The sequence below is a fragment of the Acanthochromis polyacanthus genome, chromosome 23 (genome assembly GCF_021347895.1).
Source record: "Acanthochromis polyacanthus isolate Apoly-LR-REF ecotype Palm Island chromosome 23, KAUST_Apoly_ChrSc, whole genome shotgun sequence".
Classification (NCBI taxonomy): Eukaryota; Metazoa; Chordata; class Actinopteri; family Pomacentridae; genus Acanthochromis; species Acanthochromis polyacanthus.
Window position 1 is genome coordinate 26,792,762 of NC_067135.1, and position 15,383 is coordinate 26,808,144.

The 15,383-nt window shown below is 39.6% G+C and overlaps 2 protein-coding genes across 2 annotated transcripts in view; both read right to left on the bottom strand.

Annotated features, from left to right (window-relative positions):
• Positions 1-8,511, bottom strand: part of LOC110972410 (butyrophilin subfamily 2 member A1-like) — a 14,435-nt gene extending 5,924 nt beyond the window's left edge. The window contains 2 exon segments of the mRNA XM_051944249.1: positions 7,653-7,898; positions 8,448-8,511. Coding sequence (XP_051800209.1) covers positions 7,653-7,898; positions 8,448-8,511 — 310 coding nt within the window.
• LOC127532501 (Fc receptor-like protein 5) overlaps positions 4,653-15,383 on the bottom strand; it is a 32,773-nt gene continuing 22,042 nt past the window's right edge. Inside the window, exons 6-17 of the mRNA XM_051944250.1 lie at positions 15,097-15,354; positions 14,383-14,418; positions 14,189-14,248; positions 12,713-12,844; positions 12,354-12,428; positions 12,148-12,207; positions 10,431-11,981; positions 10,159-10,206; positions 9,656-9,916; positions 8,385-8,660; positions 7,653-7,898; positions 4,653-5,173 (exon numbers count right to left, since the gene is read on the bottom strand). Of these exons, the coding sequence (XP_051800210.1) occupies positions 11,935-11,981; positions 12,148-12,207; positions 12,354-12,428; positions 12,713-12,844; positions 14,189-14,248; positions 14,383-14,418; positions 15,097-15,354 (668 nt within the window). The 3' untranslated portion in view covers positions 4,653-5,173; positions 7,653-7,898; positions 8,385-8,660; ... (1 more) ...; positions 10,159-10,206; positions 10,431-11,934. The remainder of the gene's footprint in view (positions 5,174-7,652; positions 7,899-8,384; positions 8,661-9,655; positions 9,917-10,158; positions 10,207-10,430; positions 11,982-12,147; positions 12,208-12,353; positions 12,429-12,712; positions 12,845-14,188; positions 14,249-14,382; positions 14,419-15,096; positions 15,355-15,383) is intronic.

A 15,383-nucleotide genomic window follows, 5' to 3' on the forward strand; every position in this document is an offset into this window, starting at 1 on the left:
ATCTTGAGAAACTGAAGATAAGAAATGCATTATGTGCAAACTCTACAGTAAATGTATGTAGTTACTAGCGTTTTAAATTTAAAACTCCCGGATATGATCTAAGATCTTGAGGAAAACTACTTGTTAGGTGTTTGCACCAGTGGCGGCTGGCCCATAGGGGGCGCTGGGGCTCCGCCCCACCAGCTGTGGAGGGGATTTTTTTTTTTTAGTTATTTTTTATTTTTTTTTAACCAGCTTCAGTTTTACTTATAGTATGTGTGTGCCTGCATGTATTTTAAACCATTTAAACAACATTAACACCAACCGACAACCGAATTTCCGCCGAACTACAGCATGTCATTCTCCCACAGGGCGCTCGGCAAAGTGCCCCTGACCTGCAGCTAAATAGCCAATCAGGTTATGGTTGCTAGGGGAAAATTACTGATAATTGGCCTATCACAGGAACAGAGACTCACAGAGGAACAGACACACAGGAACAGAGACAGAGTGTCTTTTAAGTTTATTTTACATTCAATAGGCAGCATGTAATAATAATATAGTTGTGGGTTGGTTGGTTGGTTCTCAATTCTTTGTATGTTACATTTTTATAGGAAATGTTCTCTTTCATTCTCTCTTCAAAAATAACTCAACCTACATTGATAGCATAACGTCTAATATGTCTGTAAATTGTTTCTTCTTCTGTGAAACTGGAAACTGAAATTAAATTATTATTGTGGACCTGTAGTCATTTTCCGACTCTTCATTTTGAATGCTTATGCTAGATTAGGCAAGGAAGTCTGTTGGCACACCAGCCCCACCAAGATTTTTTCATCAGCCGCTACTGGTTTGCACACAACAGCTTATGCAAAATAATCAATATTGCACCAATATTTCAGCAAAAATTTCTTCGCTTTACTGACTGATAGCCCTAAGATTATCAATACAAGATGTATTTGCATGTACCCAAGTTAAATTCTTCAATTTACATTGCAGTATAACATCAGTCTCTACTACAGTTAGGTTTTCTAAAGGAGGAATCAATCCTGAAGGCAATTCTAGTGCCAGATAGTGGTCAGAGAAAGCAAAATTACACAACTTAAGAAATGCAATGCCTATAAAAGTAGAAATCAAGAAGATATGAGTATGATGAAATACCATAATGAAGCAATTAAGCTAAAATAAGGCTGGAACAGAGCAATGAAAAGTAATGCTGGCAGTTAAACTGATTGAATATTACACAATAAAAAGTATTGCACCTGAAAATGAGATTAAAATGGAATTTTGTCCTTCATATGACAAATAAAGCTAGTAAGAGGTGTCAGGAGAGCATATAAATCAACATTTAATCATCACTGCTACTCTATATGATGTCCTACTGCATGAACAGACAGACTCACACAGTCCGATGCAGAGAGTTGTCGCCTCCATGTCGCCTTCTTCTTGACTGAACGTCCGTCTGAACTTCAGCTGAAGCGAAGCAGTGGAGACCCACCTCTTTGCTCTGACGCCTCCTCAGTTCTGGAGCGCAGAAGCTCATCTTAAGGTCGCGTCTCGCAGATAAAACGCTGCGCTTCTATCTGATCTTGATTGTGGGTCACAGAGCTCGTCTTTTGCTGCTGGTGTTGAGTTACCACAAAACATCTGATAAACTGATTTCATCGTATTCATGACAGAAACCACCCAACAAGACTGTGTTCTTATAGTGGCAACAGTGTCCCCAATAAACTAATGTCTGATTCCTTTCTAAAACACCACTAGTGACTCCTTAAAACTGACTCCTACTCAAGTTCTAACTTTTTAAAATTATGATGCTCCATTTCAATTTAGAGATGTTATTTAGCACCCAATGTGAAAAAAAAAAACGCCTTCACAAATAAAATGCAATCAATACAACACAGTAAACACAAATTCTAGGTTAGTCTTATTCAGTTAAGTTGATCTCAAGGTAAAGTATCATGACAGTTCACAAAATCTTTGGATGGTTTGTGAACTGTGACTTTATTGACAGACATTCCTGTAGTTTGGGTAGAGGACTTGAGCGAAAGAGAGCAGATAAAGATGAAGAGTTAAAGCTATTTATTTATGAAAGTTTCCAGCAGGAAACCACTATCTAACACTGGATACATCGCACAACTCAAAGTCTTGATTGTGACTCAACAAACCTAAATTTGTTGCTCTTATCCTGTGTGCTAGGGGGACAATTTCATATGTGCTGCAAAGATCTGCAAGTACTCAAGAGTCAGCATGGATGAATTTTGTCATTTCTGAAACCTTCGAGAGTTTACGTGGACCATTTAGACCTTAGCAGTGGGTATGCACAGTATGGTGGAGCCACTTTAATTCTTTATACACTTGAAAATTACTTTATTTTCTCTCTAAACGCTGCAACCTTCAAGCAAATTCTGCACCAACTCACCACTTCCAGCACTCCTGCAGTATCTCAAATGCTGCCAACAAGTCGGACCACTCGCAGATGTGAATTTGCAGTTTCACCGTGGACCTCAAAGTCTGTGCAAAGAAAAGACGTTAAATTCTGGTTGGAATGATTGCTTCAGGAAAAATAAATTTAGACCAAAGAACTAGTAAATTAATTAAAAATGCAAGACAGATTAGTCAACAATGAAAGCAGTCAGTAGTTGCAGGAGCCGTGGGAGCAGTGCATCACTGCACAGGGAGACTACTGAAAGGGAATGTGGTGTTTATGTTTCATGAATGCAGTCAGATTTTTTTTCCCATTGCACCTCATATTAAATGTATTTTTTTAACTGTTGGTGTTGATTATCACAGCACAGAGAAGAAAATGTCAGTTTTTTCTAACTTTAATTAAAAAGGGACAAGACAATTGTCACGGTGTACTGAGATGAGGGAAAACCCAAGTGTGAAAAGGTGTTGTTTTTTTTTTTGTTTTTTTTTTAACAGGATGTGAAAGTATGTACAGGGCTCCAAATCAGGTGAACTCAACAAACCAGAGGGGTGAGGTCAGAACAAGGAACAAGGCAGGAGAACAAGAAACCAAGCAAAACCAAATAAAGGACGTGAAACTCAAAGGGAGACAAAGGAAAACACTAAAGACATGAACTACAAATCTAAAAGGAAGTCAAATGATATGAGAATAGTAACAACACTACATACATGGGGCTATGTGAGACGTCACCGGCTGAACCAGATCCAACAAGGCCACAGGAATACACTGAACAGAGACACAAGGAAAGACTGAAATGAAGAATGGAGCAGAAACACTCAGAAATTTAACACTTAACACAAGGAAAACTTAACTGGGGATCAGGGCTGCAGTCCAGTGTGTTTTCCAGGCAGGAGATGGAGCTAAATCCAGGGGAAGATTGATGATCCTGTTGAGAGTGAAGTCTGAGCTGGAGTTTGATTGAGAGGAGTGATGACTGGAGGCAGGTGAGGCAACTCTGCTCAGGTTTTCTCACTCACTGCTGATTGGGAGAGGAGGATGGAGACTGCAGCAAATCAGGGTCTGAGGCAGGATCCTGACAAAAGTGCTGCTGAAACTGTCTCAGTAATCCATAAACTAGAAAATACAGCATCTTCTGAACACAGACAAACAATGAAAGTTGACTTTCAGATGGAAAAACTAAGAAAAAAAACAGCTTGTGGAAGAAATGTAGAACTAAAAATGGCTTCAAATGAGAAAAAGTTCCACATTTATAGGTGACGGTAAGGACAGCATTTTATTCATGAAGACTCCACAGACTGTGCTTTAAAGACACTTTCTTTATTTGAGTTTAAAGACACAATTACAATACATGCAGACCAGCTCAACTTGAAAAGCAACTTCATCTTCAACCAATAATACAAACATCGAGAAATTTAAAGGTGAATGTGATGCTAATGTTTCACTACATCTGTTTTCAAAGTGTATTAATTTAACTCATAACTGTACATTACTGGTGGCCTCGACTTTACTTTGACTTTTACAGTGTGGCGTAATTGTACTGGCACCATTTCTGCTGAACAAACAGTGAAATTAAGTTCTCATTTTTGTTGAATTAGGTTTAAATCATAAATTACAAAACATTAAATCAGTGCTGATTATTTTTCGTGTCATCCAACTTCATACAGAACTACACGTCTCAGGTAAGGAAAGTCTGTTGTCCTGTTTTTGGGTTGTTTTCCAGTGTAGACAGTTGTTGCTGAAGCTGGAACAGCAACTTTCCCTGTAGGATTTCGTGCCATTGAATCAGGTTGTCCATATCTAGAAGGATGTGCATTTACAGAACAACCAATAGGAACAATGACCTCATTCAGAAAGACCCGCCAAAGTCCGGTTAGATTTTCTCAAGTATAAAATCCGAACCAAGAAGCGTCAAGTTCCCTCTCAGACCAGTTGAAATACCAAAAAAAGAGTTATGAGTCAATATTTCCACAGAAACTACATGATCTATTTATAACTTCTCGCTGTCCAAAAATCAAAAGTAAAAATCTATTAAAGCATGAAGCACCAGACAAAGGCGGTCAGACAGAGTTGAGCTATTGTAGCACAGTCATGAGGTTGAAGTTTGCAGTAAGCAAATATTATTTATTACTGTGGCTTTGAATATTCATTCCGCTAAAATAGACATGCATTTGCTTGGGTGGTTTGTGTTTGAGAGGCCTGAATTTTAATCTGCAACGTCTAAATAAACCGAAGAAGACTTACCGATGAAACTCAATCCACGCCTTTTAAAATAGGACACGTGCGTTTACAATATGTGTGGTTTTTCAGCTGTTCTGCTTTCAGAGTGACCTCAGCCACTGCAAGTGCAAGGGAACAGAACTTCAGTAACATCTTTATTCTTTATACTCCTCAAGGTATTTTCTGTGGTAAAAGACGTTGTAAGCTGTTCTTTTTCTCACGTAGCTTTCATAAACCTCAAACTATGCACTTCTTCGCTGTCTTTGCAGGCACTATGATGCATTTAAGTGCACAAAATGTAAGTAAAATTAAATGTGTACCGATTGCAGGTTAAAAGAAACATACAACAATGCATATTTTGTTCTTTTCTGTTTTGTTGGTGATCCTTTCATCTTCAAGTGAAGTATCTGTGTCTACCTCCGAGTTTCCCAAAGTGAAGGAGTCCCACCAGCAGAAGCAGCAGAGCCACCATCACTACAGTGAAAACAGTCCTCAAGAGGAGGAGGGCGTGAAAGAAGTGGTCTGACCAGAGGCAAGCTTCTCTGTGGAGCTCTGCAGAGACACAAGAAAAGATATCTGCAGTCACATAATTGCAATATTTGCCTCATTATTATTATTTTTGTCACAATTGATAATGCCACCACCATGCTCAAAGTGGTATGTTATATTTTGAATTGGTCAACATGTTGATCTTCTTCTGTTGCTGTCATGTATGAATGTAGTGCTTCTGGTCATGTGCATAGGGGAGTTAGAGGCTTTTTTGTGACCACATGCAGGTGCACATTTGGAATTTTACTGTGGACATGGAGAAGACGATGTTGAGGATTACTGCTGGTTGTGTACATTGAATTTATCCCCAGGTGTTAGACGGGCAACATGAGTTCTTCTGTAATATCTTAGGGTGTCTAAAGGAGATATCTGGCACAAATGACCTAAACTGTGTCATGATTATGGCAACTTCTTTAGCTCCCTGCAAGCTTTTTCTTATTTCCCAAAATTAACTTAAGATTGAAGGGTAAGACAGTTTTTGCCTTTTGTAAACATAGTAAAGAAGAGTTGGATTGTACCTGCCCTGCAGTGAATGATTTGAGTTGGTTTAAAGGATATCTTAAAAAGTTCATCAAAAAAGTCATACAAACAAGAATGATTTTTTGCATTATTACTCCGCCAAGGAGCACAACAGAGTTATGGGATGATTGGCGTGCGTTTGTCTGTTTGACTTTCTGTGCGCGACATTACTCAAGAACAGACTGGATTTGGATGACATTTTCAGAAATGACACAAGGACCACCTGATTAGATTTTGGCAGCTTATAGTCTGATCCACGGATTTGTTAAAGGGGAACTTCGTTTTTTTTCAACCTGGGGTCTGTTTCCATATGTCATTTCATACATGTGAGTGATGGAGAAATGAATTTTCGACATAGCTCCAGTATTTAGCCAGGCAGGCAGCTTAGCAGCTCAGCTAGCAGCTCGGCTAGCGAAAAGTATGGGGCAGCTGGCCCCCCCCACATCAGAGTCTGCCCTAGCATGCTTTTTGCCCCACACTGACCGGCTCGGATAGTCTCAATGAGTGTCCCACAACATACTAGAGATGAGAAGTGAACGAAAACCTCCACATTACCTGGTGATCGCTCTTTGTTGTGGTCTGTATCCAAATCTCAGGACGCTAGAAAGCAAATCTTGTTCCGAAATCGCGCGAGAGCCCACGCCAAAACCGCTCTCGCGTGATTTCAGAACAAGATTTGCGTTCTAGCGTCCTGAGATTTGGATACAGACCACAACAAGAGCGATCACCAGGTAATGTGGAGGTTTTCGTTCACTTCTCATCTCTAGTATGTTGTGGGACACTCATTGAGACTATCTGAGCCGGTCAGTGTGGGGCAAAAAGCACGTTAGGTCGGACTTTGACGCGGGGGGGCCAGCTGCCCCATACTTTTCGCTAGCTGAGCTGCTAAGCTGCCTGCCAGGCTAAATACTGGAGCTATGTCGAAAATTCATTTCTCCATCACTCACATGTATGAAATGACATGAAAACAGACCCCAGGTTGAAAAAAAACGAAGTTCCCCTTTAAGGGTTTCCGTATCATTACAAGATAGCGACACACTGTCACTGTAACTATGAGGACAAATGAACACTACGGTACATCAACTGCTTGGTGACAATAGCATGATTGCGATCCTACTATAAATCCACTTCTGTGGACTTATCAGAACTTATCCATCGGAAACCATACAACAACTGAGCAACCTGCACTCCCTGAGTGCCTTTCTTGTTTTTTAACAGAATCTCCTTTAACTTCATTGCATTTGATGTTAAAACTTCACTATCTCTTTGCGGAAAAAGGCCGCATCTTGAGCGTCCTAAAAAAGCACGCATGGCTGCATCATCGCTCTGAAAATGGCGACCGCATAAGTTGGATTTCAGTTAAGAAACAGATGGAAGTCAGACGGTGCAGGTCATGTACTGGGTAAACTTTCCTCTCCTTTTTTATTTGATCACTTCAAACATTTGAGTTTTTGTCGACAGTGACATAAGTCTTTAAGTATACAGTTACACCTTTTGTTTCCAGATGATACTGAGAACTTTTACTTTATATTGTAAAGTGGCATGTTTGGTAACGAACTTCCATCCATCCATTCTCTATACACCGCCTCACTAGGGTCACAGGGGTGCTGGAGCCTATCCCAGACGGCTCGGGCGAAGGCAGGGGACACCCTGGACAGGTCACCAGTCTGTCGCAGGGCTACATATACAGACAAACAATCACACATGCACTCACACCTACGGGCAATTTAGAGTCATCAATTAACCTCAGAATATTGTTGAATTGTGGGAAGAAGCTGGAGTACTCATAGAAAACCCACGTATGCACAGAGAGAACATGCAAACTCCATGCAGAAAGATCCCAGGAAGGCCGGGACATGAACCGGGGATCTTCTAGCTGCAAGGAGAAAGTGCTAACCACTAGACCACTGTGCAGCCTGGGAGCAAACACAACATCTGCTATTGCAACATATGTGCGTCTCACCTTTGACAGTCAGCCAGTTTCCTGGTGATTCTCCAGCTCCAGATATCCTGCACTTGTAGAGTCCTTCATGAGACTTGTAGACTCTGGGGATGGTCATGGTCCCTGTAGAGCCGGTCCCAATGAAGAGCTCGTCCTTATAGAAGACAGCCGGAACGTTGGCCGATAACATGTTGCTTCTACAGTGCAGCATCACGGCTTCTCCCTCCATGACAGGGTGAGCAGGACTGTCCAGGACCACAGAATCAACTGAGCAATACGAAGATATACCAGAAACAACAAGAAAAGTTACCAAAACTAGAACCGAAGAGCTTACTAGAGGCAACAAAAATCATACTTGATTCTCCGTGTTTCCGGAACTGTACTGGACATATAGATGCCATTCTTCCAGAATATTTTCATGTCTTTAATATTCAAGTTTGAGCTGTTTGTTTGTTGCAACACTTCAGAATTTCCCACAGGTGTTTGGTTGGGTTGGAATGTGGATTTCCTCAATATTTTTAGACTGTGATAGGATGATAATGGCTTCATTTCTTAATGCATACCATAAATGTAGCTACTATTTGTACAGTTTTCGTATTGTTAAAACACAAATTAAGCAGAAAAGTTGTCAGAAATAGAAGACATGGAAGTGTAATGACTGTTAAAATGGACTTCATTGAAGGTCAATCCCAAAAATTGTTGTATAGTGTGAAAACAAAAAGAAAGAAGAATATATAAGTAAAATCTAAATACCTTCTTTGGTTTCTTCATTTAAGCTGCTGTTCGTCACTGTCAGCCAGCTCTCTGGTGATTCACCAGCTCTGGAGATGCTGCACTTGTACAGTCCTTCATCTGACTTGGAAACATCCTGGATGACCATCTTTCCGAAGCATCCGGTCCCGACGTGAAGGCCATCTTTGTAGAAATCAACTCTTTGGTTTGCAAGAGCTGCCTTGTTTCGACACACCAGGATGACAGTTTGTCCCGCCGTCACAGGGAGAGAAGGACTCTCCAGGATCACAGAACCAGCTAAAGCACATTTTTACAAAGTATGTATTAGCATTTTTGAAAGATGCGTTACTAGCATCACAAGAGAAGAAAAGAAAAAATCAGGCCCCAGATATTGAAATAAAATAAAAATCTGTACAACAAAGATAAAAAAAACAACCCAGACATATAAAAGATATTGGACAAGAAAAAGACTGATCCAAATCCAGCACATTTTCACAAAACTGCTGCTGCTCGACGCTTGCCAACATTAGAAAAACTGCAAAGCTACTTGCCAAGCTAACTAGTTAGGTTGGGCTCCACATAGACTAAAAGAGACGCGTTTGCCAGTTGTTGGTTTACCAAAGCTAACCTGTGCTTGTCCAGCTTTTTTTTTTTGTGCACTGAGTTGTCAGCATTTCAACTCATCACACTGGTGTGGAGTTAATATGGGGGACAATATGTTGCAAAATTTAAAGTTATTCCAGTTGAAAAATTTAGAGTATTTTATGTGCATTTTGGCTGTATGCCTTCACCAGTCACTTCTACTTTCCATCCATCTCTCCTCGGTTTGGCAGAACTTGTATCCTCAAAAAGGCAAACAAGCAAACAACCCAGGAACAGAAAGCTATTGTCGGCGTATTGCAGAATAAGGCAAAAAATATGATCATGTAACTTTGCTACATGATACGTTTGGCAAAGAAAGAATAAATGAAGAGTTCATTTGCAAAAACAGATAACTCCGTTTTGATAAATTTTCAGAAAACATTTTTTATTGTTTACTTGAGATAATATCAATCAAACTGAAGTTGAGTGGATTTGACTCAGTAGAAAAATACATGACAAAATAGAGAAAAAATAAATTATTTGTGTTATTATTATTATTATTATTATTATTATTATTATCTCAAGTAAACAATAAAAATGAGTTTTCTGAACATTTCTAAAACGGAGTTGTCTGCAAGTTATAATTGAGTTCATCTCAATGTTGTGCAAACATTTAGGTTTTTGGAAGAGAATTCTTCTCCTAAACCTACCAGCAACAGTGATGTTGATAACGCTGCTTCTCTCTCCTCCTTCGCCTTCACACCAGTATTTTCCACTGTCCGTTTCGAAACCGTGGAAGATGCAGTGCATCGTTGGCTTTCCCGTGCCGTTCATACACGCTGGAAGAAAATTGTCGGCGTTTCTCACCCCTCTCCATTTAACCGAGGGATCGAACCCCACACAGCGAAAAAAGATGGACTCGTATTCAAAGAACTGCTGTTTGGAGGTAACAATATGAAGAGAAGCTGGATCTGAGACCAAAAGACAAAATGAAAATGAATAAACAGATACAATTAGGCTTAAGAGACACAACGTATCAGGAAAAAGAGACTTCAAATTGTGATATTCAATCAAAATCTATTCATTCAACTATTCATTCATTCAGCCTGACTCTGAATTTCAAACATAATCCATTATACAACACATTTAAACAAGATGGAGTTCAAAATTTTAGTTTGTGTCTGTGCATAAATGATTAACTTTTACCTCTTACCTCCTTTCAGAGCGGAACTCAAGTGACCAAGTGCAACTAGCAGCAACACTGGAGAGAAAAAAGACAAAAAGCTGCACGTCAGATGCTTTCATGAATGAGCTTGACATGATAAAGAAGCTGTTACTTGTTATTGGACGTTACATCAAAGTAAACCTTTAAAATCAATACCTCCACTTTGCCATTCTTTTTGATTGACCACAGATTAAAGGATCGCTGATGGCTTTAGATGCCTGAAACATGAAAAATAAACAAAAGTTAATGCAGATACTCACACGCTCTGAAGCAGGCGGCTCTAAGCTTCATGTCGCCTCGCTATCTGAGCATCGCGAGTCTGCAGATAAAGTGAACATAGCTCAGAGCGTCTTCCTGCTTGGTTAACTGTGGTGGACGGTGCAGGCTTGAGCTTCACCGGAGCTGATGTCAGTGGGAGGGAGGGTCCATGAAGATGCATAAAAGACCTCAGTTTCCTGATATCTTCTGCAGTAGAGTCAGAAAAAATCAAGACAACTTCCTCCTTTAGTTTAGAAGTCTATTAGTTCAGCATCAGTACAGTTCTTTTGGGAATATTTTGCACATTTAGAATATAAAGCATTTCTACTTGTAGAACAAATTCGTGCAATAACATTATTTTCCACATTTAAAGGAACCTGTGCAACATCTAGAGTTTCTACATGTAGAGAATACAGTACATATATACGTATATTTTTGGGTTATTTAAGTTTTTTTCACCCATTCTCATCTGTTTTTTTGCACTTAACTGCTGTAACACTGTAGTTTTATCTTATCTTTGATGTTCTGACCTCAAACCAGCCTTCACAATGAGAGATCTTTACTAGGTAATCCCTAATACATCTGCTACAACTACTATACTACTGCTTATAAGTCAACTTTTCCAGTCTGCATGGAGGACTCTGTTTGATTCTTTGCCCAAATTTGTGCTCACTCAGTAACCAAGCTACAAGATCAGTGTAGTTTTATGCAGTACCTGAAATATCTAGTACATGTGAGGAATATGTCCACCGAGCCTCTACACAGTCTTTTATAGTGGTCATACAATAAAACAGTACTGTAAAAACTCTCACAAGACGACAAAATCTTTACTGTTTCGATCTTTTATGTTATCAAAAACTTGAGAATACAAACACACTGACATCGAAATACTTCACTGAATGGACATCTAAGAAACACAACTTAACACAATCTCAGTAACTAATTAGAAAGCAAATTATCCCATTATCTCCTTCATTCTGGGAAATTCTGCTGTCAGTGATCTGTGACAAAACAGAAACAGGCTAAAAATCAGCTGCTTGGTAGGATTATTCATCATGGAAACAAAAAGAAAATCATAGATTAACCTAACAGCATCCCAGAGGTAGCAGATAGAGTCTCATGACCACACTAAGGCTCTTTGTTGGAAAGTAAAAAGTCATTTTTGGCATTTCAGAGTTCTGTCTCCTTCTTAGTTGTTCTGTTCCCATACAGCTGCAGGACTTCATGTTACAGAGAAAACTGAGCCTCCAGTGAAAAAAAAAAAAAGTGAAAGTAGCAAAAAAAAAAAAAACAAACAAAAGAAACTGCTTGAGTGTGAAGAAACTGCATTACAGTTGCCACAACTCCAGGTTTGGCATCATTGTCACCTGACCAAATGAAACACTAAACCATCCCAATAAGTTCTGCTCTAAATATCACATTGCATACAAAGTGCATTGAAGTATAAAAGCATGTGATGTGTGTAAAGAATAACATTAGCAACCATTTTAAAGAGCCTGCAGAGAGTCACCATTGAGTGGATTGAAAAGTTTGAGGCAGGGGTTCGTCTTCATCTGAAAAAGAGAAAAATGAACAAATGAACATTCACAGATCTTTATAATGCACAGTAGCAAGTTAAAGCTAATTTTACCTTCCAGACAATAACTCAGATAGGTTTCAGTCTAACACCAGAATACTATTTAAGCTGCATCAGGTAGCTGCAGACTGAAGTGGCCTCACCTTTTTCTGCGTTCTTGCTGTGGTTTGTCTCGAAGTCGAGGCTCAAATTATCTGCAGCATCTGAAACGAAACGTCAGAGATGGTGGGAACTTCTAGCACAGCGGTTCTCAAACATCTCTTGTTACAACTACCAAAATAGCATCTCATTTCGTTTAACCTTTTCAAATTTAACTTTAATACTACCAGTTGAACTTGCGGTACTTTACCTTTCTTTTTCGTGACTTTGTTGGGCATTGTGTTCAAGTCATTGGAGGGGTCACTCATTTGTATCTCTAGTAAGACTGAAAGACCAAGGAAAAGGTCATCCTGTGGCAGACCAGCATCTTAAAAATCCTAAAACCTTAGTAGAATTAGCCCATGCTGTAGAAGAAGTTTAACATTTGTTGTATTCTTTGGTCCTCTTAAGATAAAAAATACAAGTGAGGTCCAGAATTTATTTGCAACCTTCAGTTCATTTAACATTTAATTACTGAAGCTCTACTAAAAAGCCACCTGCTGAAGGAAATGTGAATGAAAGTCTATAATTTGAATATATAAATAGTTTCTATTAAAATAGATGCTTTACCAAGTTGTCTCTTCCAGAAAAGCAGTCCCAACACTAGCAGCTGTAGAGCCAAAACAACAGCAATGGAAACCCACAGCAGGACGTAGATATGGAGCGAAAAAGTAATTTCTTGGTGTGCTGCTGGAAAGACAACTTAAAACATGACAGAAATTTCATTTGAGGATGAAAAGTCTTGAAATAGTTCATCTTGGAATCTTTCTTCATTGAAGTGTCCAAAACCTGCTCACTACATACTGAAGATTTCATCAATAATTAATAAGATTTAATTCCTTTAACTTGTTCAAATGTTTTCTTTGGGTTTTGGACTATTGGTTAAAGAAATCTAGACATTTGAAGACATCACAGTTGACTTTAAACTATATTGTTTTAGTATTTTTACAGTTATCTGACATTTTATATGTCTCACATAGTCAGATTAATTTGTGCATCCATGCGCTGGAGAATGGTCTGATTGCACCTCATTGTTTATTGGCTAGAGGACAAAAAAATGTTCTTTCAAATCAATCATAATCATCTTGGGTGCTGCTAAGCCCATTTACAAAAAGTGTCCCTGCAAAACAGTGACAGGTGAAATATTTTTGTCCAACATTTGTACACTGGGACTCAAGATCTGGTCACCGAAACAACAAATTGCCAATTTTCAGAATGCAGGTTGCCGCTGGGATTCTGTTGTTGCTTCCCTTTAGTGAAGGGAATTTTATCGTTTACATCTGCTGAGTTGGACTAAGCAAAATGTAATATTTTGTGCGTAGGTTGCTGCTTGGAGGCTGGTGTTGTTTCCTGTAGTTAAGGGGATTTGCATCTTGAGTTTGCACCTGATGAGTTGGTCTAAGCTTTAATGATCTTAATCTTTGGGTTTTGGACTGTTGGTTTGACAAAACTAGACATTGTAAGACATCACCTGTGATTTTGACTTTATAGACCAAACGGCAGTTGAGAAAGTGATCTGCACAATACTTAAAATTGAGAATCACCCCTTCGTACTAATTTGTACACCATTTGTCAACAATCACCTGATTGTACTCTTTTTGTAGTGTACAAATGGTGTACAAATTAGTACGAAGGGGTGATTCTCAATTTTAAGTATTGTGCAGATCACTTTCTCAACTGCCGTTTGGTCTATAAAGTCAAAATCACAGGTGATGTCTTACAATGTCTAGTTTTGTCAAACCAACAGTCCAAAACCCAAAGATTAAGATCATTAAAGCTTAGACCAACTCATCAGGTGCAAACTCAAGATGCAAATCCCCTTAACTACAGGAAACAACACCAGCCTCCAAGCAGCAACCTACGCACAAAATATCAAATTTTGCAGCAGATCTGGACCATGCAATGAAGCTGTACCCTGATGGTTGTTTAGGTGAACAGTTCTCGCCTCCAAATGTGCAAATGTTGGGGGAAAAAAAAAAAACATCCATTGCCACTATTTTGCTGGGACACCACAGTTGTAATCAGTGAAAATAAACTTAATCTTACCTGTTTTGTGTGTTTGTTGTGTGTTTGAGTCCTGACTTTGTTTCACTGTGCCTTTAGAATCTGGGATGTGTAGAATTTATAGCAAAGCTGTGTGAGTTCAGGGTTTTGCTGCATTACATGAGCACATGTGGTCGAAATAACCTTTCAGTCAACAAATGTTTAATTTTATCTTCACAGAGAGACCAGTGTCTCACCTTCAGTCACAGGGCTCTCTGGGGTCACACCACCACCTGAACAGGACAGAACATGTTTTGTAATGACTGCCATTATACCATGAGTAATTCAGTCATACTATCCATCCATCCATTCTCTATACACCGCTTTATCCTCACTAGGGTCGTGGGGGGTGCTGGAGCCTATCCCAGCTGACTCAGGCGAAGGCAGGGGACACCCTGGACAGGTCACCAGTCTGTCACAGGGCTACATACAATGACGAACAATCACACTCACATTCACACCCACGGGCAATCTAGAGCAGTCAATCAACCTCAGCACGTTTTTGGACTGTGGGAGGAAGCCGGAGCCAGTCATACTAATAAATATTAAATAGTTTAAGACTTTGGCTACCACTCAGAGTTCTGGAAACATGCATATATTGGTAAGTGAGCAGAATGCAACTGTTTGCTACCTGAACTTTAAATTCTGAACAATCCATTGAACTCCCAAAACTTATTAGTGGGTTTGAAGGGCATATTTTCTTTAAAAAGAAATTCTGCAAAATGACACCCGCCAGAGCAGACAGGATACCACAACACTGAGAGGAAAATATCAAACCTACAGGATCAATAAAACAAATGCAGCATGGCTCAGAAACAGTGAACAGAGGAGCAAGTTGTTGCAGATACATTCAGCATGGTGAAGCATCTTGCTACAGCTGACGCTCACAAAAAGTTTAAAAGTAAAAATACCTGTGTTAGATCTACTCCTGACTGCCAGCCAGCTTTCTGGAGATTCTTCATGTCCAGACATACACTTGTAGAGTCCTTCATCGGATTTAGAAACTCTTCTGATCGTCAAGCTTCCCGTGGAGCTGTTCCCGATGAGGCGGCCATCTTTGTAGAAATCAGCTGTGAAGCTGGAGGACGTCGTCTTGTGTCTGCAGCCAAGAGTCACAGCTTCTCCCTCCGTTATGGGATGAACAGGACTCTCCAGGATCACAGAACCAGCTGACAAATGCAACAAATTCTGGTATGCA